Source organism: Andrena cerasifolii, chromosome 5 (assembly GCF_050908995.1).
Source record: "Andrena cerasifolii isolate SP2316 chromosome 5, iyAndCera1_principal, whole genome shotgun sequence".
NCBI classification, from domain to species: domain Eukaryota; kingdom Metazoa; phylum Arthropoda; class Insecta; order Hymenoptera; family Andrenidae; genus Andrena; species Andrena cerasifolii.
Window position 1 is genome coordinate 9,257,436 of NC_135122.1, and position 27,453 is coordinate 9,284,888.

At 37.6% G+C, this 27,453-nt stretch overlaps 3 protein-coding genes across 3 annotated transcripts in view; 2 read left to right on the forward strand and 1 right to left on the reverse strand.

Annotated features, from left to right (window-relative positions):
- Window positions 1-648: 648 nt before the first annotated feature.
- Window positions 649-1,782, reverse strand: LOC143369033 (uncharacterized). Its single transcript, XM_076812404.1, has 2 exons — window positions 1,623-1,782; window positions 649-1,159 (listed from the first exon to the last, which is right to left on the reverse strand). The coding sequence occupies exons 1-2, from the start codon at window positions 1,627-1,629 to the stop codon at window positions 831-833; spliced, it is 336 nt and encodes a 111-aa protein (XP_076668519.1). The 5' UTR covers window positions 1,630-1,782; the 3' UTR covers window positions 649-830.
- A 918-nt stretch (window positions 1,783-2,700) lies between these two features.
- Gen (XPG-like endonuclease) lies at window positions 2,701-6,134 on the forward strand. The gene is made up of 6 exons (XM_076812215.1): window positions 2,701-3,045; window positions 3,126-3,402; window positions 3,840-4,126; window positions 4,208-4,369; window positions 4,440-4,605; window positions 4,675-6,134. Exons 1-6 carry the CDS (start codon window positions 2,888-2,890, stop codon window positions 5,812-5,814), a joined length of 2,190 nt encoding a protein of 729 aa, XP_076668330.1. The 5' UTR covers window positions 2,701-2,887; the 3' UTR covers window positions 5,815-6,134.
- Window positions 6,135-11,754: 5,620 nt separating this feature from the next.
- LOC143369348 (putative G-protein coupled receptor No18) overlaps window positions 11,755-27,453 on the forward strand; it is an 87,055-nt gene continuing 71,356 nt past the window's right edge. Inside the window, exon 1 of the mRNA XM_076813170.1 lies at window positions 11,755-12,438. The gene's annotated coding sequence lies outside the window, so the exon portion shown is untranslated. The remainder of the gene's footprint in view (window positions 12,439-27,453) is intronic.

Here is a 27,453-nt window from a genome sequence, read left to right on the forward strand (position 1 = left end):
ATATTAGTTTCAGTCGTTGCTGCTACCTCCACTGATTAGTGAAATACTAATATCCAAGCACTTTGTAATTTGTCACTGATAAGCAGTGGTAGGTTTACTACGTTGCATCGAATTTACTACGTGACACGCGTAGAAAATGTAAATAATTGTATAAAATGTAAAAAATGTAAAAAATTCAAATAGGAACTATTAATCTCTGCTTATTGCATTGAATTTTACTGCACAGTATTTTAAATTACTTTAAAAAAGAAATTATAAGTAATTTGAAATTTTTTAGTAAATTTCATATCTTTGGTGTGCATAAGATACGTATTCATAGAAACGTTTAAATTTCAACGTTCGAAATATCTATTTCTAAGGTTTAAGCAGGTAATATAAAGGATAAAAATTAAGATGCTTATGAAGGGTATAGATTTATTATATTTGTAACAATTTCAATAACAATTCTTCCATTAATATATTGTACCTGAAATGGTAATTATGGAGAAAAGGGGGCCTTAACTCGAACTTTGTTGAATTTCAGATGTGTTGTAGAGGGGAAGATTCTGAGTAATATGCACTTTGTCCGAAGCTTGGCGCGATCGTGGTTCAAAAGGTATTAGGCCCCCCCTAATCAGTCCCCAAACCTATACCCATACCTCAATTCACTTTTTAATACTAATGACCGCCGATTATGTTACAAGGAAAAGTTACACAGGGTCATGTCCTTGACAACATATGTCAAGGTCAAGATCATTGAAGTTGAGGCCCCTTTTTCTGCATAGTTACCCTGCAGAGAAGTGTTGCTTTATTCACATATTATATGTAGTCCTGTAGCTTGTTGTTGGTTCCTATGCGGCTTCAGTTGATGTTTCCCATTCGGGTGCAGTTGGTGAAACAGATGGTGCTGCGGCAGTGGGTGGAACCGTTGAAGGGCGGTGGTGTGCATGACACATAGCGTGTTCCGGAAAATCGCATACGCTTTTTCTGGCGTTGAATTCAAGTCCCTCGCTACACTGCATCAAAAATGCGGTGCCGCTGTTGCAAATGTAGAAGGTCTTACAGTCTTCTGGATTTGGTAGTATGGTAACCAGAGCTCCATTTTCTTGTGGGCATTCAACGGCTTGGCTGGTAGAAGCGAAAGCCACGAGAATCGTAGCAAACGCAAGTGCAAGGGTAGCTGAAAATTTTGAAATAATTCTGTTGAACTTCGTGTCAATCGTCTACAACTTTCAGACAATACATCTCCCGTTTAAAAATTAGACGTATTTAATACGAATGAAAAATAGAAAAGACCGAATAAATAACAAAATCCGGTCTTATACTGTAAAATGTTACAGTTCACTGAATTTAGTAGGAATTTCGTTAGTTTTTAATATAATTCACCAAATTACACAATTAAGTTGTTTCTTCAGATACGGAAATTCAGATATTTTCTATCAAGCAATACGATCAACATATTTGATTAGTTTCTAAATCTTATTATTTACGCGAACAGTTTATTGCAAGTAAATAATCCCATTTCTGTCATCATTGTTAACGCGTGTCTTTAATTCACTTGCTACAAATGTTATTTATTCACCGTGCAATGCAAGAAGTTTAAGTAATTAATCTTGTAAATTTCGTTATGTCAGTGAACTTACCTTTCATTTTGAATTCGCAAATTCGTAATTCCCTCGAATCACGTTATAGCAACTATTACAATTGTGTCATCGAATCTAGAAATCTCCTTTATATACCCCTTGTAGATTTTTCTGTCCGTCATTATCAACCACTGATTTTTCATACCTCGCATAGGAGTTCTTATCGATCTCAACATAGCAGTGACGTGATAAGTGCTCTAATGACAAGTCCGATATTCTATGAAAAGATCGAACTATACTGTCAAAAGAATAGTTAATAATTTCTCGTTTACGTTTTTTCCAAGTTTACTCATTCAAATTCCAAGTAGACACAGTCAAATTTTATCTATGTCATTTTTTAATATTCGTTAACACTTGCATTACGATGTGTAGTGAAAGAATGTCTTCTTTGAGATATATGTAGATGTGAAAGTTTAAGAAGAAAAGACAGTCGATTTGGATTACGAGTTCATTCAGTCTGTACATGAATAAGACGGAAATAGATGTAGTAGTACTAAGATTGGCGTTTTATCGAAAGTTTCTCGAATACGTTTCCTTCTTGAAATTTCTTTGTATCACATAGATTAGTAAATAGTTATATCTGAATTTTTATACAGTTAGAAACTAATTTAAAGTTTTTAATTCTAATGTACTTCAATTTTATGAAAAAATCACACTACAGGTTCATTCTTGTGAAGATTGGTAATCGATTACACGATCGTGTTATCAGAAACTGTAATCTTTATCAAGAAATATATTTTTAGATACACGAAGACTCTAATGAACGAGGAATTGATAATTTCCAATAACGGAAAATAATATACCGGAAACGATACGGTATTTTTAAAGGAATCAGTTTTCAAAGTAATATCTACAGATTCAGTAGTAGCAAAATAATACAAAATTACACAGTAAACAAATTGCTAATAATATTTGTCTTTACATTAAATTATGTAAATCCGACTATTATTTTAACGCATATTTTGTTCATAAAGTGAATCTGACAATACTCAAACAGGCGGGTACTCAATAATCTTCTCTCTCTAGAGGACCCAATATGGCGGATGAGCATACTCACCTCTTTAGTGCTCTAGTCGGGTACTCGTCTACTCAGAATAACTTCAAGCCATTGAATGTGGTATTGTTCGATCATTTTTGGCTAACATCAGACTATACCACAAACCATCACAATTCAATTGCTTGAAGTTATCCCGGGTAATGTCCGGGTACCCGGGTACCCGACGGGTTAAAAAGTAACTGCTGTAACCTGATTTAAAGTGTTCAAGATGGGAGTGAAAGATCTGTGGAATATTTTGTCGCCTTTGTGCGAGACAAAACCAATGTTTGAACTTCAGGGGAAGACAATAGCCATTGACATGAGCTGTTGGGTAGTGGATAGTCAAACAATCACCGACAATTCCGTTCAACCGAAAATGTATCTTAGGTTGGTTTCTGTCAATTCTACCTGTCAGCGTCCCCCGTTTGAAATTAAAATAGCGTTAAGTAACTTGTCTTTTATTACAGGAATTTATACTTTCGCACAGCATTCCTTCTCATGCAAGGCATATCACCAGTATTTGTGTTAGAAGGAAAAGCACCTACCTTGAAGCACAATACAATTGCAAAGAGAAATGAAATTCGTCATGGATTTCGAGAGAGGAAAACTGTTAAAAAAGGAGGCAGATCACAGTTCAATAGGATTCTCAATGAATGCCGAGAAATGCTTAAATATATGGGTTTGGCTTGCGTACAAGGGCAAGGAGAGGCGGAAGCTATGTGTGCTTACTTAAACGAAGATGGGGTAATAATGTATTTCTCTCAACACCTGCATTAAATTTAATTATCTATTATTCGAGCCAATACTAAGTAATTTAAAAGTCTAAAAATTAATAATCATAATATTTTTTTCTTCAAATTATTATGTTCCATCTACATGCAATTTTGTTTGCTTTATGAAATAATTTAATTACTTTGTGCATGTCGGATAATTAAGCTGATGTAACTGTAAGTATCGGGACTGTAACAAAAACCACAAAACTGAACAAATAGTCAGTGTTTATAAACATTATCAGTCACTTGAGAAGTCACTTTGTAAATAAAAGTTTATTCTGTACTTACGACTTATTTTTGCACTAAAATCGCTTCATTCTTAGCTCTAAGAATTTTTTCCCACCCTGTACATTGGTTAATATGAATTCTGCTTATCTCTTAATGTTAGTACAATATGTATTCATACAGCTTGTTGATGGGTGCATAAGTCAGGATAGTGATTGCTTTTTGTATGGAGCAAAAGTAGTTTACCGAAACTTTTGCACGAGCGCCCAAGGTAATCGAGGGGGTACAGGCGGTGCTGTGGATAAATACACCATGGAAAAAATAGTGAGGCTGCTGAATTTGGGTAGAAATAAAATGATAGCGTTGGCCTTGTTGTGTGGGTGTGATTACAACGACGGATTGAATGGGGTTGGCAAAGAAGCTGCTCTGAAACTTTTTAAGATTGTGAATGACGAAGGCATACTGGAACGGTATAACATAAATCATAATTCCCCTCGATTCCATCCAGTTCACCCTATAAGGATGTGAGGCAAATATAATTATTTTTCTAGAATAAAAAGTTGGAAAACAGATAATACTCTAGATCAGAGAGAAGCAGAAATATTGTGCTCAAATGTGTGTTCATCCTGTGGACACAGTGGTAAAGTGCAGAAGCACACAAAATCAGGGTGTGTAGATTGTGGCACTGTTATAAAATGCAATGATTCTTACAGGTAAGTTTTCGTTTATTACGCGTTAATCCGTTTAGGCATCTATAATGTTTGCTGCACTATATTCTTCTAGAGAAAAGAGAGCCTTAATATTAAATGAAATTACTTTGCGAAAGAAAGCACTTCTTATCGAAGATTTTCCCAATCAGGAATTGCTAGATGAGTTTCTAGTTAGAAAAGATTCGGTACCTAAAAGAATAGATCTTCAGTGGAAACAACCACAAATGAATAAGTTGATAGTAAGTTTGTAAATTAAATTTTACAGGTTTTTAGCAAGTTTCGTGCATTCATGTTTCGATTTGTGTTAGGACTTTCTGGAACGACATTTATCATGGGATCCACAGTATGCGTTTGAAAAAGTATTTTCTTTAGTGACACGATGGCAACTGGTTCACCTTCCAGATATATCTGTCGCGGATCGTTTATTGATGCCTGATTTATTCGTGCCCGAAGCAATAAAGAAGATTCGAAATATTAGGTCCGTCGCTAGTTACGAGATCATTTGGAAAACTGATCATGATGTAGTAGTAAAGTTGAAAGAATGTATCGCAATGGATGCAAAGAACGACGACGATAATGTCGATGTTTTATCCGAGTTAACGAGCATCGAGCCACAAAGTACCGTATTGAAATGTTATCCAGAGTTAGTGGAAGCCTTCGAAAATGCAAGAAAGCCGAAAGCAAAGAAACGCGCAACAAAAAGTAAAGCGCAAGGTGCTTCGAATGTTGAGAAGCCCGAGGCAGATAAAACGGAAAAGAGGCGACAGAAAAGAGGCGTGAAAAATCCGCCAAATGCGGCGAACAATCGAAAGATTGATGATTTCGTGACCAAAAATCCTACCGTATCGTTAGAAGAATCTTTCGAGAAAATGAGCATCACGCCGAAAAGATGTAAGAAAGTAAACGGGCCACGCGAAAGTCAAGAAAAAGGTAGCAGAGTGAAACGTGGTCCTCAGTTCGATAAAGTGTTGCAATTAGAGAAAGTAAATTCAATGTTGAATAATACTTTGGGCAGAATGTTTGATGAACTTTCACCGGATGATTTTATTAGCGATAACGACGATCACGATTTAAATATGACGGAGATAATCGACAATATATGTGGCGAAAGAGTTTTTCAATTTAATACCATAAAGGGCGAGCACGTATCTACGAGTGAAAGTAATTTAAATGCGAAGACTGATGAAGATTTTAATACGATCGATAAGGGAATTAATAACGAAACAGAGTTTGATCGAAGTCGAGAAAGTATCGTAAATTGTGATCAATTTGTTGATGAATTTGCTAATATAAGTGAATCCTATGTGCCTCTTAATCAAAGAATATTAACTTCTAAAGAGAAGGATGGGTTTAAACAGATTTCTGTTGGGAACGATGAAAGATACAGTTTCGGAATTGATGATCTTATGAACGACACTGACCCCGAAAATGCACAAATTGTTCCTTAACATGGAATGTAAAACGAAGCTTCTTATAGGAGCACTAGTTTTTACCAAATTAAAATACTGTAAATTAACTTTGTATATACGCTACATGTGCATGTAAGGTATTAAATGTATAAATAAATATTTTATATTTTTAGACGACGTTTACTATATTTTTATACTTTAAAACTAATATTATTGTATGAAACAAATGTGAGGCAATATTTTACAAGGAAAGTGTTAGAAAATCTACTCCTCGCGTGCGAATATGATTGAAGTTGTGAAAGAAAATAAACAAGATTAAAATATGTACCGTGAAGGTAATAAAAGATGTTTTTATTGATGATGAATTAAAATTTTATTAAAACCTTTTGTATAATTTATTTATTTTCACTTTATAAGGTATGCTTACAAACAGTTATTTTCGGAACCTTTTCAAGCCCTGCAACTAACTATTGATCACAGTTTTTTTGTAAATATCTCGAAAACGAAAGCCGAGCGGCGGTAACATCTATACCTACAGGAAAAAGTGGTTCAGAATGTTAACTTCGACAACATATTTCAAGGTCACCGAAATCGGTTAGGACTACCCTTTTGTAAATTGTTATCGGAAAAATAAATGATTCACCATGATTTTGACAATTATGTAATTCCTTCGATCGTCTTTGGTATTTTATTTTATATATCCAAAGTGCTATATATTAATTTGACCATAAAAGTCAGAACGCCCTGCACGATTTGTAATATTGATTACATATGAAGTAAATTAACGCGTTAGAAGTGGAAATTGTCGATTTTATTACGAACTGGAATCTTGAGATGGTCCGATATGAAGATGTTCAACGAGTTACCGCACAAGAGGCAAAGCAGAATCGACATGAAGTGGAATAACGTTTTCAGGCTAGAAGTAGCGCAGACATAAAAGCAACGGATGAAATATTCATTGCGAATGTAATGATGGTAAGCAATGAAGCGTAAAATTACAAAGCTTGGATGGAGTCGGGGTTGCGGAAGTACGTAGACAAAAGCGGGCTTTGAATAAAAGGAAAGGGTAAGGATCGCCAAAGGTAAATGCATTTCGTGGATAAAAAGGGGAAAGCTAGAAAAGAAGATAAGAAAGTTGCCGTTCAGTAACAAGGTGTATTTTTAGCTTAGTTAGTGTGAGCAATTCCGTGGTCGCAAAGAATAACTTTGGGCAGACTTGAGGAAAGTTCGCGAGTACATAAAATCAGTCGTAAAGATACAGTTTCCCGGTTAGTAACTTCAGGTCGGGGGTGTAAATGATGGAGGGTATAACATAGATTTTGAAGAATTACCTATTCCATGTTTGTAAGTAAATTTTGGACGAGTGTTTTCAGAGCTAGAAAAATAGCTATTAATAAAATTTAACAACTGATTTAACCTGATAGTAGTTTGTTTCGCTGTACATTGATACTGATTGTAATTGAATGGTACATGTACCTATAAAACGAGTCATTAAAGAAACAGGTTTTACAAGAAACTCTTATTTTCAAAAAAGAAATAAGTTTGGAACATTTATGGTTACTTCATAAGAGTTCGGGAAATTTGTTTTAAAATAAAAACCCTGTGAAACCTCCGCGTTTCGAAGTTCTTTGAAGGAACGCGTGAAATTCACTTCAAGATGAGTGCTTAATAGAGCTCCAAATGCTTGAAATCTTTCTGCGAGAGAGGGTGAAATTCAATTTATCATAAGAACGTTATAAAATTTCTAACATTTAAATTCTGTTTTAGTAGAAAGTGTGAAATTCCTTTTGAAATGAGAATTCAATTACTCTCCGATTATATTAAACGTCTTTCGATGAAAATAAAAAAAATTCAATTATTATATCACGGATGGAACATTTGCCATTTATTAATGCAGTCACTGAATGTCATTATCAGGAGAAAAATGTAATGGGAATATAAATGCTCTTTATTTTGCTATCGAATGTTCTTTGAATTACAAGAAATCTTTCCTCCATCCTGCAGCATAGTATTGTATTACCATGGAGAGCACAGAAAGCTCCCAGTTGCCTGAAGGTAAAGTGCATTTCTCAAAAAAGGAAGAGCTGGTCCGAGTTAAGCCTCTTTTCTAGAAATACTGTAAGAAGGCTTTTAAGTACATTGCACTGTTATATTTAAATATTGTGACGCTATTCAGAGGTATGTAGTGTGTATACATACGTTATGTATGTACACAGTGGCCTGTAAAGGCGCGCATAAAAACTGGAAAGCGTTCTCGACATTTTGAAGGACGGATATAAAGTGTGTGTACAGGTTTTTAAGCTTTTATTTACGCAGCATGAGTGAACCAGTTGAGGAATCAACGCGCGGAGTAAAAATTATTAAAGGAGCACGTGCAATGTAAACGTTCTGATTTATTTAAGGGCAAAAAATCACCTTTCATTTAAATAGGATGTGTAAATAAGGATGCTCAATTTTTGGATCATTTGACATTTAGTGATTTATTTATTTTGATCGATTTTTTGTATTCCTTGTACAGTGGCTCACGCCAATAATCGTACACTCTTTAAAATCGCATAACATCGCTGATTTCGAAAATTTCGCGATTTTCGACCTTATTTATTAGTTTGTAGCTCATAGCAACGTTAAACGATTTTGATGAAATTATCAGCATGTATACAACTTACTTAAATCTGCAAACACGATTTTTGAATTTTCATTACAGGCTCAGAAGAAAAAAGTTGAAAAACGACCTTTATTATTTTTTTTTAAACTAATGCTTCTAGTTTCTCAAAAAAAAACCCAAGTCGTTTGGACCAATTGTAAAAATGTTATGCGATTTTAAAGTGTACGATTATTGGTGTGAGCCACTGTATATACTTTGATAGCACGTAGTTGTTATTTTAAGAAATAAACTAATTAGGATTGATTTTGTTTATACATTCTAAAGTACAAAAGAATATAATTGGTGCAGAGATTGAAAAACGAAGAATACATTTCGAAATTTTGATTTATGCGATGAATTAAATGAATTTTTATGTTATGCAATAAACCAAAGGAAAATTTTAATTCAACTTAGTTGAAATTCTAGAGGGAGGCAAATATTTTTTTAAGGCAAGCATGTAATTAACGTTACTGGATCCAAAGAGTGCTGGGATTGGCTTTGTCGACCTACATCAGGGAAACTTTTAGTTCGTCTTTGGCAGTACTCAGTTCCTCGATTCTTTCTTTACATCACCTTGCATATCAATTATCGATCCACAACTTCAATATCTATTTTCTGTCTTAAACAAATAAAAAGTAGAAACTTCAGATCTGAAGTTAGTAATCTAACTAGGACCACAAAATATGTCATCAAGAAGGAAGATAAATTTTTCTCACCATTCATAATGGTTCTAATTATTAAATCTGTGTAAGTAGATTCCTATCGGTTCGCCTTAATAGCAAGTTCAGGAATCAGACAGTAGAAAGTAATTGAGCAGCACTTAACCGAACGACACTTCTCTCATTAATTTAAATCGAACGGGCCCTGCTCCATTCGTGTCTGGATAGTTTGACTTCGGTGCGGATTATTTCGATTGAAAGAGAGAAAGATTGGCGAAATGTTCCTCTGAATCCATTAAAGCATCGTAGAAGTTTAGTTTACATTTCCCCGAATGCGAGTCATTTGAAAGTTTTGCAAGCGGACGAAGGCATACGCAAAAGTTTCGTTCGTTTCTCGATGGCTTCGGGACGTATGGAATTTCCTTCATGAAAATTAGATCCTCTAGGGTGCTCCACGACTATAAGAATATTGCCTACGAAGCATCTACGAACTCCACGGGTATAAATAGGTATGAATTGTACATATGTGTAGACTGATTTGTGCGATGCAGTAAACAATTTACCAATACGCTTCACAGATAGTGGTTCTGGTACGTTCCACCAATAATAATGATTGTTCGATCAAACTGAATTGGATCCTCGCATCCCAATGCTCGGAGTGAAATTTTATGGCCGTAATTATGCAAGTCCACGTCCAGGTGACGTCAATATTTGTGACGCGGATGATCACACTTTCCAGGTAAGTGCTTGGTGTAAAGTTACCCTAGATTCGATAATTAATTCGACTAAGGACTACATATCACTATTTCATGTTTTTTAAATTTCGTAATATAGGATGTAGGGTAAAGGTAGGTAATATGGAATGGCACGTAACACGGAGCATCGTAAAATTTCAATGAAGAAGCAACAATAAATTCCAAGAAATGATATATATTTGTGTATTTGTATCCCCTACTTAATAAATCTTCACTCTTTTTAGTTTCTTCAGTATAATTTCAAATCGTTTGAATTTTTTATATTCGGTTATGCAAATATGATTATGCATTAGTTCCTACCACCCCTCATGCCAGTTTCATTAAAAAAAGAACAAACTCCCCCACTTTTGGCAAGCTTTTAAATTCAGCTGTCCCATATTACATACGTTTGCCCTACCTACTTTGGCAGATATCTATGAATTTTTCTTATTCCCTTTCTTTCAAATCCGAAATGAATATCTGTTGGAAAGATGAGTCGGAGAGTGTGAAATGACATTTCTTCGTAGAAAGCTTTCTTCCTAAGTAAACCTGGAGTACAAGTGGGGTAGGTATAGACCATGACCTACCAAACGTATTCGTTTAAAAAAATCATGGTGGTGTGGTTGAAAACCTATGGTTTAATATCACAGACTCTTATAGGTCATTTATTTTTCTGAGTCCAATTTGTGTTTATTTTTGCAAAAAATAACGCCCTTCATGATTTATTGCATCCTTTACTCTTTGTGTTGTTCATTTATCCCTCTTCGGCTCGAAGGCAGATCAGCGTCGAAATATGAAGTATTGCATAAAAACACCGTTTTGCACTTTATCTTCGGAATCTGCTTGCATCTTTCATTACTGGTATAAATAACAAATAACACAGCAGGGCCGTAAATAAAATATATCTCCATTACCCATTGTTCACACTTGAAACATCATACTATTAACATGATACCTTCGTTGCCACTTTTAAATTGAATTGTTTATTACTAAAAAATGACCGCACTCTACCACTTAGCAAAATCTCACATAACTACAAAATTTTATTACACAAAATGATGCCAAATTACAAAAAAAAAAACACTTCAAACTGAAGCAGAAATTTTCTTAATACGAGTAAAATAAAAACAGATTCGTTACTCATATACGAAGTAACATCCTTCTCTCTCGTTTCGCGCGCGAAATTCGAATAATTGAGTGTCTCGTGCATCGAACGACGATCAATAAAACTTCATTCAAATAATAACGCTAGTACCGAATCCAGCGATAAATCGCCCTGTACGCTCACCATAGGCCAGCCGCCCATCATAAATCATCCCTTCCGCGCGCTCGAACGCGGGCGGAATTTTTGAAGCGTCCAAATGATATGCCGTGGGCGTAAGATAGTAAAATGGTCGGGGCGATTCATTCACGCAAGGGTATCTCTCGATCGAAGCGACAGTTAATTACTCGAGCCGCGACGGAACGTTTCAATAACCATTGCTCCTCGCGGCATCGGCGGTATTTAATTCCGAGAAGGACGCGTGTGCTCGTTGCGCCGCCCCGTCCTCCCACTGGCGATCGCAGGCGCTGTTATCGAAATTGGTATCTCTCGAACGTACGGAATCTTTCCCGTGGCTGGAGGGTGCTCTCGAGAGCGAACGAAATCCGCCGCGCTGATTAATAACCGTGCGTTTAACCGATATCACCCCGCTAGCCAAAGGGTTGTTACGGCCGCTGATAAGGCGACAATTTCACGTGGAAGTTCAAGTTCCCGGGGCGCGAATGTGCACCGGATGCGTTCTACACACGTAACTTACACCCCCACAACGGCCCGTCGCTACGTGCATAGACGCAGACAGTGTTGTCTGTATTAGAACCGGGGCGGTTGGGGCGCGAGGGGAGGGTCGACGGGGGGTGGTTACTGGGATTTTCAGTACGCGCGCGATCGCCGTGCCGAAAACACGGCTCCAACGTGCATCTGCCCGCGCTCATCCAGCGATGCCTGGCTTCCCGTGACGCTTGAAACGTGTTCAACTTCTCCGGCCTCCCCTTCAGCGGGCTGGGTATTTTTGAAAAAAAAAAAAATGCCGTCCGCTAAATCGCGTCGAACAAACTATGCGGCGTGCTCGTGCTGCGAAGTTGGACAATGAAAAAATTCACTCGCCGGCGGGAGGGCTGAGTTTCTCGGGGAAACGTCGGTGTAGAATCGCAGGATGCTGAATTGTAACAGATTAAAGGACCCCTCGATAAATGACGACGTGACGTTTGTACAAATGCTTGGAGCGTACGTGAACAGGGATTTAAAGTTTTAACGTTTTAAGTAACAAGTTTTACGGTAGATGAGATTTAGATAATTCTACGGTAGAAATGATTCCCCGCCTGATTAAGGGGAACTATTGCTTGGCCAGTTCTCCGAAACGAAATTGAACGTGATTAAGAGTTAGCAGTCGAGCACGCGTCGGAAGTTTTGCAAATACAATTAAATGTGTCACGCGTTTAAACGAACGGAATTACGATGCACGGCTCTTAATAATATACGTACGTTTCGTGCACGGGCACTTGCGACAGTTCAGTGTGTGCATAAAGAATCCGAAAGCCGACGAGGGGACATGCGAGTGGGGTGAAGCGGAAGAACGTAAATTAGGTATGTACACGTGCGAGGGATGATGGTAGAAATTCGTGAATAGGATCAAACGGGGAATGAGGTTCTTCTTTCGGGCCGCGACACGGATGGACATGCTCCAATTCAAGGGAGATGAATTTCCAAGAACTCTGTAATCGTGCACCGCCAGATCCACCTAGGGGAACGCGTTCTTTTGTTCCGCGGGTTACTGCCACTTTGGAGGAAAGTCGGTCCACGATGGGCCATTAATGCTTGCACCTTTGTCAGAGGTCCGCAGCGAGGCTCGACAACAAGTCGGCAGGCCCGTGCTGTAAATCTGTGATCGATACATTTTAATCTGTGCACTCCGGAGTGATACATTCTGTTCGAGGAACTTGCAGCGCTCATTTCGCCCGGCGGTTCCTCGAGAATTCGTTACATCGCTTCGGGGCTACGATGTGAATATCTGGCATGGCGGAATCGCATAATTAACTGGCGGGACACTTGCATTTGTTGACGAACAATGGCGCACACGTTGCGGTGCTTATCATTCTTCTAGTGTTCTGCCGGAAAGTTGGCTCCTGTATTTAGCTCGGGGGGTCGTATTTTGATATGCAGGAGGCGGTATGGAATCGACTGTGTAAACATTCAGGGGGCGGGATCTTTTTTAAGCGTTGCTTTTATTCGATAGGAGAGATGTAGAGATCCGTTTTTAAATTTATGCGGAATTGAAGAGTCCTTGTGGAAAGTATTGCAAGTGCGAAAATTAAAAAGAACGCATCTTTTTAGTGGAAAATATTTTACGTGTCAATGGTAGTGTGGAATTTGATTTTTGGCAGTGTTTTCTACAAAGTCTCTTGAATTATTGGCACTTCCATTTTATGTAGAATATATCGATAGGCATCTGTAGTTTGGCACTCTGCTGTATTTTAAAAAAGAAGTCCGGCAAATGTGTCATTCGCAGAGAAATTGGCGTCCAAGTATGTGCTTACTGGCGACAAAATTGGCTGGTGGATCTAGAGATGATAAATGTTGTTCAGGGATGCTGCTATTAATTCGTCACCATTTTTTTTCTCATTTTGCGCAATTTATCAATGGACGTCGAGACGCTTCCGAACTATTAATTTGTTTCAAACTTGCTGCCACTGGTATGTGCATAAAAGGCGGCACTGTGACGCCGATTTTGCATAATAATGCGGAAAATATGGGACTCTGAGCGGAATGAATAAGTAGCACTTCACTGTTTGAAATTTCCTCCTTAAACTTATGTTTCCCGTCATTAGCGAGCGGATTATTTAAAATTTTGCGCGGATTCAGGGCACGCTCGACATCTGGCACGCATTGCGGTGGGAATAATATTTTTTATCGTTATTGTACGCTCAGATATCCGGTCAAATAAGACAATTTATGTTACCGATTCGGTTGCGTTATCCGTAATTGTTATTAATACCACGCGTGTATTTGGTACTTGACACTTGTTTGCACAAGTTCCTGGACGTTTTTCCACGTACTAGATATTTCCGTCGCGGCGATAAAATCGATGGAATATTAAAGAGAGAAATTAATTAAGAAAGTGTGTAATACTTTCCAAGTGGCGTCAAGTAAGGTTTCCACTTAAACGAACCTACGTGGCAGTGCTGTCGAATTGCGCAACATTTTAAAATGTTCAACTGCGTAGGTTCATATTTTCCTTGCCTCGAATGATTTGAATATTTTATTTAAATGTTTCTTTCAATGCCATGAGTAGATACATTACAGAATTCTCGAACAAGATATTTTTAACGATAGTGTCTTCAATATTCCTTTACTCTGGCTTGATACGTTGTACTTTTATACTACTTTCCCACCACTTTACAGATACATATAAAAGTAATTTCTTTTACTTATTCCACCGTCGCGAAGGACGGATATGTTGCTAGTCGCTGATAAGTGACAAGAATGTCCAAATCACGAGGCACGAGAGTGATAAGAATTAAGTAGAATTCAATAGTCCTGCTCGCGAGCCGCTGTACAAAGGTGCAGTGGAACGAGAAAAAGTTGCAGTACTGTGGAAAACCATCCGGTACCACTTACCGTTAGTAACGATAACGATGCTGTAGCTTTCCTTTTCCAAAAATCTGCTGGCGGCTTGAAATCCGGGAAGATAACAGCGGGGGTTCCTCGCGCTTTGGATCCAATTGCAGGGGGCTGGCGGGGGCAGTGCTTGCCGTTCAATGACATTACTACACCTTGATAACAGTGGGATTTCTTTTATCAGCGTGATTTCGCCGTGTGCTACTGGCATTGTACCAGGAAACGGCACTTTGAATCGCCTCGTTAAATTCGCTATGAATACTTATTGTTAGAGGACTGCGAAAGAGATTCGTGAAGATTAAAGGATCTCGGCCATTATTTCTTCTCCTTTTCGTTCTCTCTTGTTCGTGGCGTGATGGCCACCGAGCTTGAAGTGTGCCCCGGAAACTTTGCGGAGTCATATTATGCTTGTTTTAGAAAGCGCATAATAATTACTCTCGACTAAAACACTTAGCCGAAGTTCACACGTGCAAAGGACCCTTTAGTCGTCACTTGTTTAGGACGTGTTGCGAAAAATGTATTCGTGGTGGCTGAAAGTGTTTGAGCAACCCTATTACGCGAGCTATAAAAATACATTCTCCTTCTGCCATTATAGCTGTTCGTTAGAGCAGTTCCTTAACGATGTTTGGTATTTGAACTTGTTGGTCGATTTATCAGATTTTCGTTATTATCGATACTTTTGCATTCATGGGTTAGTAGTTCGAAACAATTATAGGCGCTGATTTGCTTCTATGGAAATCTATTAAGAGTGTGCATTTCTATGGAGAACTTTATATTGTGAACGCGTTTAACGAGATCTCACCTGGGAAAAATAATATTCCAGAAATTATACTTTCAGATTAACTTCATATGTACATCGCAAATAATGTTGCAATCTTAATTACACAGAGTGACTTATAAATGTATGGTAATTTTTCTGGAGAAGATTCTGCACTCTGGGGCAAGTAAAAAACGTTATATGGATGTAGGTCGTACGTACAACGGTTGCTGAGCTACGAAAGATTAATGGAAATGCTCAAAGTATTTATTCTTTGTTGAATGCACGCTGCGAACCGTCTGGATCTGATATAGTGCTTATAAATAATCTTGCTTTTTGTGAAGCAAATTGTCTAGTAAAGAAACGAGTAGTAACGGCGTAGGAACATAATATTAAATACACTGACAAATTAGTGACAAGGAATGATATGAGCTGGATGTGATATTCTGCAAATGACGTTTAATGTTAATTAAACTGCGTTATTGTTCCCTTAGAATTGGTAAACTGTGCTGCATACAATCTACGCTCACGTAACAGTTCTTACTTGTTGTAGGATGCAGAATGCAGATTCATCCCCTAAAGTAACGATATGCAATATGCATTTATGAAGCAATCTGCATTTCTTTGGTCAGTTTCGCATATTTGTCTTTGGAGGACATTTTCCTTCTTTTTTTCAGTAAATCGGCTCGGTGAATTTCATTAATAACTCTTAAAAACATTTCATTAAATATTACTGCTATAGAAAATACTGTTGAAGCCGATTTTAGTAGCAGTGGGAATGACATTAGTTGTACATTAAATTACATAGTCTTCTGTTTCTGCAATATAGTTCCTATTACAATAAGAACTTATATAGAAGATAACAAAGCTTTTGTACAATAATTTAGGAACCGCGGACAGGTGAAAATGGTTAACTTGTATCGTAATAACGATAAAATTGTTTTTCTGTCGAGTACAAAAGCTTTTCAGTGTGTGTGAATAATCGAAGGTTATTGAATCAACAATACAAGAATCAATCTTTGCATATTATTATTTAACAACATAAATATTTTACTTTAGATACGTTATAATACTGCTGTGATGAGATATATTCATTTATTTGGATCGATACATAGAATTCTTCTGTTATAATTAAAATTTTTAAATGGCTGCAGGACAAAGTGGATTTTAGTACAAAGATGAGGGATGATCTTGTCTCACTTTAAAGGAGTTTTAATCTACATTGTTGCGAGTAACAAACGAAAACTTTTGAATATATTTTTCACCATTCGACTTTCCTACGTGGTTTTGTTTTCAAATAAATTTAATTTTAATATTCGTTGCTGTTTATATATCTAAAAATATACGATGACATTGTTCCACGTAATACCACAGATTTGTATAACTCACTCAGTTCAAAACCTCATACCAAAGTATACCACTGTTCATATTCACAGCTCTGCGAAGGCAACAGCAAGTAGAAATGATCGTTTATAGTCAGCCACGCTATTCAGGCCGTAGTAAACACACTTTACATACTTTCAGATTCGATTTCCTCGAAAACGAACCTTTGTACGAAAATATTTTATTCTACGATTTTAACTTTTCTCGCGAGGCATTCGATCTTTTCTATATCGTATCCCAAATTACGCACAACTCTACGTACTTGTCAAAGAACTACAGTATGTATTTAATTAAAACTTCCAGACCCTTATTAAATTCTTATCTAACAAGGAACTGGCTTAATAAAAGAGAAGTATGGGTACACTGAATGGATGCAGATTCCAGGAAATTTTTACAATAAATAGTGTTACGAATCCAGTTACAAATACTACTTTTCTCCCAAAATTGGTATTCCCTTCATGAAGGGATGTTACCGTCGAAAACGTATACTAACGCAGACAGCTGGAAAAAATGTCGACATGAAATGTGTAAATTAGATATGTGCGGTAACGTCGTCGCGCCCTTACAGAAAAAGCGCAGCTATGTGCTGCCGATTAATCTCATTTAAATGCATGCGCGAATTGTACGTGCCTGAATTCCGAGAATGCCCAATTTATTTCTGTTGGCCGGCTTTGAACGTTTGTATTTTACAGTGAAAATTATTTTTCGACTTTATATGGCATTGCCGACCGTTCAGTGCGTCAGACAGCAACGTTCACAGTTTTATTTTATATTTAATGTACACAGCTCTGAAACCTATTACCGTTTCTAAAACTAATGTTATACGGTTTTGAGTGGCGTCTTATTTCATTTTCAAAGTAACGGCCAAGTGGTATATAAATTATACTTTAGAATTAATAGTGTTACTTTATTAATGATTATAATAAAAGTGGAATTATTTATTCAATTTCCACATTGCCGGTAATGTCGTTGTAATTCATTCTACGATCTTTCAAGATAGGTTTCAACCAATGGTGGAGTAAATTTTTTTTATTAGTAACTTTATGCACGACGATGCTTTGATTTAAATAAAGCTTGCATTGCGACTGAACTTTCTCAAATTCACTTAATATTTACAGCGTGTTAATTTCATAGAGCAAATTTAAGGTTTCATACCTTTTTAACGTTATTAAATTAACACTGCTACCTTCAAGTTGAGTGACGAAAACTGGACAGGGGCATCGCGTGGACCAAATTAGAATAAGAAAAGCTAGATACAGATAATTGTATATATTTGTAAATGCAAGAGCTCACCAATTAATTTACACGCGACAGTGGAGGTTTAATAAATGTATCATTAGTCCTAGAAATTCTTAGTACTCGAGTGGATGACCTAATCGCGTGCTCCAAATTTATTATAATATATATATATATATATATATATATATATATATATATATATATATATATATATTATTTCATTTTTCCATTTTACCAATGTGAATTTTGCCCTACATTTTAGTTCTCCCTCATGGATGATTCAACCCGTTTAAATTGAATGTATTTAAAAGCTCGGCAAGTTGCCATCGTGGACTGTCTGCCTAATGTAGATTAACAGGCACCTGTGTGGGAGGATCGATAAACTTGAGTGAATAGCGTCAAAAAACAGGAGAGGTGATACTGGGGCCCGTAATCGCTGTGTGTTTCTCGAGTATTCGAAGAATTAGTGAAAATTTATTAGGGTCGGTGTCGCCGCCAAAACGACGAAAACTCGACCGCCAGGTTTTCAGTAACCCGTAAATGCACCAACAACTCGTATTCTCCCTGCCTTCTTCGTATTCCTAGTTCCGCTTTGTTTCCTTGCAATTTAATCCCGTCGCCGTTACTCACCTCGGGCGACCTTTATTTTTCGAAGTCCAGACTGGGACTTCTTGGTCGACTCAATCGTTGGCCGTTTTACTAACGATTAAGAAACCGGGTTTTCTTGCTTGTTCACAATTCACAGCAGCCAGGCCAGACTTCTCGATCATTCGCATGAGTTCATCGTGAATGTATCACAGGTTATTAAGTTTACATAGTATTTAGATTCTTATAATTGTAGATATTTTCAAAGTAATGTGTGATTTCATTTTAAGGTGTGCTGACGATCTTGATTATTCTACAAAGAAATGTCTTTTAGGGCAAACGAATGACGTGCTTCATTCCCTCCACGAAATTACTCAAGCTTAACTCCCGCAATTTCTTTACTTTTATAGTAAAACTTAAAACAGTAAACGTGCCTTCCCTGATGGACCACCTCATATGTATCGTAAAACGTGAAGTGCTTGGTGAAATTTAAAAACTCATCTCTGTATGCTAACATAATATCGTACAATGATGAATTTTCCACACATAAAGTTTTACTCGAGCAATGTACCCTACCTTCCTTCCTGAAATAAAACGGTGCACTTAATTTCGTATACTTCGACATCAACGGATCATGTTTAAACAGAAACCTCTAAAATGTTTCAATAAAATTCAACCGCAATATTGGGTAACAAATTAGCGTTCACACAAACGAAATGAATACCTTAAACTGAGCATTATGTAACATTCATAGTTGATTAGCGAAACTAATTATTAGACGCGGAACGGCAGTAAACGAGTTACAGTGATTGGTGTCAACAGGCGTTAGGAGTTGCTTTAAGTTTCCAGATACAAAGGAAACAGTGGCAGAGCCTCATCATTTAGTTGGAGCCGAGGCATGAATCGATTTATCTCCCTTTGTCTCCCATTGTCTTTGCGACGGTTCTGCTTCGAGGAGACATACTTTTATATTATTCAAGATTACATCAGCCTGCGAAGGGAAAGTTGGCTGAAACATTAACCCAAAAGCGGGTGTAAATGATTGAATCCGGAGAACTTCTCAACTTCCATTTATTCGAGTTTATGCAATTACTGCCGTTCGCATCGGGGGCGTAAATTATAACGAGCTGCAACTTGATAAGCATTTCCGTGGGTGTATAATCAAATAATACCGAACAAGTACTCTGTGGCAACGAAACGTCTCGTTTAAATTACAAATCCATTATTAATTGAACGAGTCGATGCAACAAAGTGGACGATTTAAAGGCAACATCGTATTTGCTTCTGATTATTTTTTATCAAATAAATCTGACTTTTAAATACGTTAGGAAAATTGAAACCTAACCGAAAGGAAACTGAATAACAGCTGCAGGGGAATTATATTTACACTCGGCGAAACGTTCTGTTCTTAGAAAGGAATTAAAATCTGTTCGTTACTTAAAGAAATTAGTATTTACTCTACTAACTCCATTACTTCTAAAATGAGTATTTTTCGTACTTTAGGTGGAATAAACGTTACTCTCCCTCAATTTTCGTTTAATTTCATACCAAATAGTTCTTAGTTTCTCTAAGCAACTATTAAATAAATTATTGTAACAGGTACATACCATTGAGTCCATCTTTAACCCTTTATAGCAACTATGTGATTTTCGGGTAACATTATAACATCTGTATTTTATATTGCAGTGGTTAATTCACAAAAGTCCCATATTCAACTATTGTAAAATAGGAATCACAAACCTTTACTTTACCATAAAGTGTTTAGGAAACGAAACTGGAATTAACTTGTTAATTTATGTAAAATCTTCAATATCCACCAATGCCCTAAAAATATCTATTATAGAGGGTAAATTCCTTCACACGGTGGTTACCATATTCCCTCTTCCAATCTGTCACTTTTTCAACCACTTCATTCAACCACACTGAAATTACCCGCCGTACTTTGAGAGGGCCTGCTCTATGTAGAGCAGGACGTAATTTGCGGTACAATTGGAACGGAGATGATCCCTCAGAAAGGAGAGAAAGGAAAGTGCGAAATAGGATCTGTTTTTCATACAAGCATTCGTCTCGAAGAAAATTGAGTTTGAAAGTTCCCGGTAATGTCCCTGCCTTCGACTACAACTTTACGAAGACGTTGCTGTATTAGTGATCAACTCGATTTGCGCGCTGAGAAAGATGCCTTCGCTTCTTCCCGCTGCACGTCAGCTTAATATTGCGTGACTATTTTTATGGCGTATATGAACAAGCTTGCTGAATAGCTACCGATCCTCTGGGTGACGTGTACGGAAATTTCGCGCGCTACTTGCAAACGACCTCACACGTTATGCATAATCTCGCGAAGCCCTTCAGTCTGAACGCCATGCAGCCACGTGCTCGAAGAATGCAGCACTCAATGAGGTGGTTTTCAGTCATAGAGTTGTAAACGAAACTTCCAGCTTGTTATAACATGGAGTTATGGTACATAGTATTGTTTAGGTGTTAGTTGGTCCTTTTGCTTCGTTCCGCCGCTGCTTTATCATAAATTAACTCGTTGAACTCTGCAATAAGCTGGAATGAAGTATCATTTGTACGTCGAGTTTGACTTGGGGTTGGTGTTTGAAGGGTTACTGTGGTAAAGTTGGTGCAACGATACGATGCAAACCTAACTTGGTGTGGAATGTCACCTAAAAACAATAATGTTGCCTTCTGTCAGGATGAAGTGTATTTTATAAAAACAATTTCTTATTCAAATTAAGCTGATCACGCCGAGACACCAGATAATCATTAGTTTCGACCATGAAGCGTAGGATCTCGAAGTAGAATTGCAAAACAGCGCGCTGGAAACAGCGGTGCCAGTGGCATTTTCTTTCTCCGGCATCTACATCACGATCCCTTTCTTTCTGTTTCTTTCATCTCCTCCATTTTTTGCTGAGTACACTCCAGATTTAAACGCAGCTCGTCGTTTACGCGTGCGTTAACGAATGGAGGCAGGTCTACTTTCATTTGACAACGAGCCAGACGTCTATGCCAGAATCCCGTGGTTTCTTGCTTTGAATTTGCTCCTACTTTGATCGGTCGCCGATTCCTTCAGACATTGCTGTCTGCTCTTTTCATCCGTAAGGTCATTCATAAACACGACCCCGCCGCTGCCGCATCAGGCAAAATAAGCTTTCGCTAGTGAGAAACCAGTGTTGGCAGTCCTCTTGACCCAGTATTAATTAAAAAGAAAGAGCCTTTTCCGACGAGATACGTACAAAGCCACCAAAGGTACGAAGAGAATTACACAATGCCACGTATTTTCAGAATTACACCAGTGAAGACTGCGTTTCATCCATCAATCGACTTCTTTTTTTGTAAATTCACTTCAAATGTAATTGATTAAATCTATGAACACAATTGCAGGGAGGACTTGCTTTCGTTCACCTGAGAATTGTAAGAAAAATTACAGCATCGGTTCGCCTCGAAATAATTATTCCCCGCGGTACCAATCACGAGGCATTAAACAGCGCGTCAAGTGAATTCTCTAATCGCCCGGTAACTCCAGAAGGGCGGTCGTAATTTTCCCGACGAGATACCAAATGAACTGTATCATCAGCGTGCAATATTTCAGACGTGCACCGCTATCTAACGCAATTATCATCGTCTTCTGCCTCGCTACCCCGCGAAGACGAGGCCGAGCAGTGGTTTATCTCCTTCGCCTCCCCTTATTGCTTGGCTGTTCTTTCACGTTGAATCATTTAAAGTGCCGCACCAGTTTATACGATAATGGCACTGGCCCGAAGGCTTGAAATGTTCAGCACAATAGCGGTTCAGCTGGCGCCGTGTGAACTGTCTCGTGCAATAGTCCCGCAAGAAGTAATTAAACGAGTGGAGCAGCTTCAAGGCTGCCAGCGGATCTCCCGCGGAGTCAGTGAAATATTACTCCGCGGCTGGGATTCCTGGGGCTGGCCCTTTTATTTGACGAATCGCGACGCCCGTCATTTCTCGCTTTGACTTGCCTCTAAGTTTCGGCAGGCGCCGAACGCGCCAGGGCGCGCGCGACAAGAGGGGTAGCTGTGGCAATCCCGGAATGTTTACTGGATGCTTTTTGGTCGAACAAGCATCGCGTGCTGGAAGTTGGCTACACTCGCTGTCCGTGCTTTCGATTGATTCACTGCAACGCCTCGTGATTGCACGAAATGGGCAAGAATGGATAGAAATAGAACTGTGTAACTAAGAATACGTAAGTGGAACAGGAGAATCACGTGGACGAAATTAGAATGAGGATAGCCAGATACAGATGATTAGAGTCACAGGGTAATTGGGTCATAGTGGGTGTTTCATTCTATCGGAAAATATGTAAAAGTACGACTGAGGAACAAAAGGAGCTGTGGGAAACAGATAATGGCTTGCATTTGGTTGGTTAACGTGTTGCGTTGCAAGACGTCTTAAGCAGGGGTGCACAGGGAGCCGTTTTCAGAGCCTAGCTGCGAGCAACCCGCCTGTCCCGTTGCTAAGTTCATAATCGGTGAGGAGAACTGCATACACTACTGCAGTTCGCCTCACCGACTCTAATCTTAGCAACGGGACAGGGGGGTTGCTCGCAGCTAGGCGCTAAAAACGGCTCCCTGTGCACCCCTGCCTTAAGGTGTTATACTTAGTCAGGCAGCCGAAAAGAGGCGAATATTTGTGAATTTTTTTTGAAGAAACGGAAGCATATATTTTTACAAAACTTTTTTTACTTAAAAGAGCAATATTTAAAGAACATTTGGTAATTTTTTTGTAGAAAAATGTTTACGTTTATAATAAAGTAACAACCGACATCCAAGAAACCCTTTTAAAAAATTAAATTTATACTGTTACTGATAAAGGTATTTTTATCTTGACGCCATAGTAGAATTATTACAATAAATTACGTCTTCTCCTTGGTTTATTTCGCACAATCAAAATGCTGCACCTTTTATTCATTCATTCATTCGCATTTATATTCGTATTCCTTCCACCTTGTTTGTTAAAATCGTAGGTACCCAAGTCAGGCGTTTAATTGCACGTAGAAATGCAATGCAGGCTTTGCAGAGGTCTTAAGGGACTAAGTATTTCGTTCGTTTTGTACTTTTTTGTATTATAATCCTGCTGCTTTTAATGGCACCGCTGCGATAAACTGCTTGGAAAGATTTAATTCTTCGCATTCTCATTGAACTTAAACACAGTTCAAACAAACGTATACAATTCTGGAATAGGTGTTCTTTGCTCTGTTCCCGATTTAGGTAAACGATTCGCTATAAGCACATCGCAGAAACTGTATTAACAATTCGGAATTTTCGGTTTTAATAACGCAAGCAATATGCTTTCTACTGTTGATGACATAGAGTGTATAAATAAAACTTTATCATCCATGAGAAGTGTTTTTGACCGTTCTCTTTTTATTTCTACAAACACTTCACACTTTTTAATAGAATCCTTTACTATTTCAAAAGTTCCTAGTCTGCTTTTTACAGGCATCTTCTACTTCTCATAGCAAGCACCTATTCTTTTTCGTAATATTATAATATTATTACACCGTAACAGTTATTAATTGCAGTATTAATAAAATAGAGTTATCAATTATATCTAGCTGTTTTCTGGTATAATACTGTTTTCCTTAGAGAACATTGCTCCTAATTCTGGGAAGGGTAGCTTTTCAGCGTAGACTGACTAACTAAGCAATTTTTCCTCAATTCAGGGAGCACTAAACACCCTGTAACTTGTGAAACCTTTGCTCAGCACCTTATTAATAATGATTAATCTCTCCATGGTCCCCTTCATGCAATGAATAGAGGCGATAGCTTTAATATTCATCGAATTCCAAACAAGTACGAAGTACTAGCTATCACCTATTATCCTGGATGATGATACTCTTCATCAATCTGAAGTGTTATGCTTTGACACTAAATTCAAGTTAGTTAAAGTTGAACTTGTCAGCCAGGATTGGGGTCATTGCTTTTACAAGTTAAATGCTTCTACAAAGAAGTGGTGAATTTGGCGAACCTTTCGGTCAATTTGGACATTCATTTTCTAGTAGTTTGACTGTACGATAAATGATATTTATTACTGAATTCGTAATTTCTTCTCTATATAGTGTAGATAGATTTTTCAGGCGCATGAGAAACTATCGTACTTCGTTTCATTTTCCACATTATAGTCTCTAAATTTCAGAAATCATTCACTCAGTTTCATCTGAACCAGGGACGTAGCCAGGATTTCATTCAGGGAGGAATAAATAGTGAAACCGAATTTTGAATTTATGTACGTGGTTAGAAATCAATATAAGATTTATTTTCATTTTGTAATAAATTAATTTAATTTTCGATTAGCGACTAATTTATTATTTTTTTCCCGCGCCGAGGGGGGGGGGGGCAAGCCACCCACCTTGACTACGCCCATGATCTGAACATTTATACGCAACAGCGCCCGATTTTACGCTAATCACTGCTGTAATACATAATTTAGCATGGCAATGCGTGATTGAATATGATAATTTGTAGTTGAATATGATAATATGCAATTTAATGTCGAATGGGTAGATAGTAGATAAGTCGCAGCATATATAGAGCCCATCATTCGTTTGATTGTAAGTGGTCACCATCGTGATGTAAATATCCGTTTACGTAAAAAAGTGCAGAATTAAAATTCAAACTCTATAACATCTTAGAGGATATAAACACTTCGCCATTAGTGTAGAGAATGAGCTTGAAACTTTCTAACACAATTTCTATGGAAACGTATAGGTATGTATCAAATTATCGTTTCCCTGAGATTTTTAATACTTTATTTCTGAGTGGTGTGATCGATGGCGAGCAGGAAAGTTCACTGCAAACTATTAACTGCATGGTTTACCTACATAGATTTATGATGTGTATCGTCGGTACGTGTAGGTGGAAGAACATAAAGAACGTTTGTAGTGTCGAACTCGTATGATTTAGCATGTAGCTGCAAGTATACATGAGCTACATGTTCGACCCATAGTTTATAAAACACTTGAAGAAGTTTCATAAGAAAAAGTTGGTGGTGAGCTGTAGACAATGCATTTGCACGTTTACGGTCCCGACTTACATTCAAACTTTAAATTGTGTTCGGCAACTACTCTTGCTGAATTTCATTAGCTTCCAATCGAATAGGTTCTTCTGCTTTCGTTTACTAATGCATTAAGGTATGTAAATACATTCTATTCCTGCGTTTATTATTGACGAGACACTAGAGTAGAAGTGTTATTCGAATCTAGCTTTGCTCACTCGTGTACACGAGAACGGTTTGCCATTTTTGGCTGGCGCCAGTGGAAGCCGAGGATATCTGAATATGAAAGATTTTCAATTTTTGGAGGTGTTCGTGGGGGTTTCTAAGATTTATATGATACATTTTATTTTAATTTTGATTATGGCGGTCGGGGTAATACAAAGTAGCAATAGCTCTGCGTTTTGATTGCAGTGTGGATCTCCTTTAGAAGAGTAAGAAGAATAAATATTCTATGTAAATAATTTTAACTATATTATTACATTAAATTTAGTGTGAGTAATTTGACAGAGTCAGTAAGTTTATTCAAACTGAATTTATTTCTTTAGTAAGTGAATAATATGTAATCCTTGTAGCATCTGTGACACTTCTTGCAATTTATATTCACGTGGTTACTACTTCCTAACAATCTACCTACTTCTACCTGTTCTGTTAACATTTTACAAAATTGTATCACCCTTTCAAGAAGATCTACACAGACGGTTTTATCTAGTCTTTTAATTACTTTCATCGATTTATAAAGCCACAGACTTTAATGTATTTATATAAATAGTAGGGGCCCCCTTAATCCAATTAAAATTACATCTACCCTCATCAAAAAGGCGCCTTCTTGTTTGTTTATACTTTCAACTTTGTAGGCGTCACATTTTCCCTTTGACGATCCCTATGCAAGAGTATTACTGATTTGAGTAGATACTGTGTATCTGAGTGTCCTCTTTGTCTTTATCTTCTGGTTCAATACTCTGTCCCAAGATATCGGCTAGGTCTCAATAGTTTCTTTTCTTCGATTAGGTTTAGCATTCCACTAAGACATTACGATATCTAGATCACATGGGAGCTCGACAAGTTTAATTTGGCGTTGCGCCAAGCATAATGTTCCTCACGAACATGATGATATTATCTTCCGGGGCTTCTGCTGATAAATTCATACCTCAGTAAAAATGTGAATGTCGGCCAGCGAAAATTATACCTCTCTGTGATAAACGTAACGCTCTTCTGCGCAACTTTAAATGTGTTTACCGAGTAATTTAAGTAATTTTACCGGGCTGTTCTCAGACTTTTAATAGTTTTTTGAATAAACACTCGCTCATTGTGTACTTGCATTAGATAGCAGTTGCGTCGTTTCAAACGAATCACCCTCTTCCTTTTTATGAATCTTGCGACACTTAAGAACCATCGAAAAGTACGCTGCTCCTTCTTTTTCTGCACTTTCATGGTCGACACAATGCTTTTCGAATTGTTAATTTTTACAAGTTCTTGGTTGTTGCTAAAGGAAATATTAATATATAGAGTATTGAATAATTATTAGATAATATCGAATGCCGACTAAGTACACTAAATTGGACCGATATAATTTTCGGATTTCACAACAATGAGTTACCTTATTAAGGGGGAGCCTCCTTTAAAACATATAAAAAAGGGATAAGTTTGGGAATATTTTCCAAAGAGCCACTGCAACGAATCTTTTTCAAAACTTTTGGGATATATTTGTGTACATGTTCATTAATAAACAAAATTTTTCATGTTACAAAATGGCCGACGGTTATCGAGTAATTAATAGATTCCACCGTGGTCTCACCGCCGGAGTTGCCAACTCCTCATCGGTCTCACGAACGGAGTTCTGACGTCCGTACTCAACTGCAACGAAAAAACAAAGTAGTTTCTTGTTGCGCATGAAATTACGCTGTCGACGTACCTATGGGAGAAGAAAAAAGTGCAAAATTGAGTAAATAATAAGCTTTTAAGTGGTGGTACGTAAACAATGGCGTATTTCACAATATTTTTTCGATCGA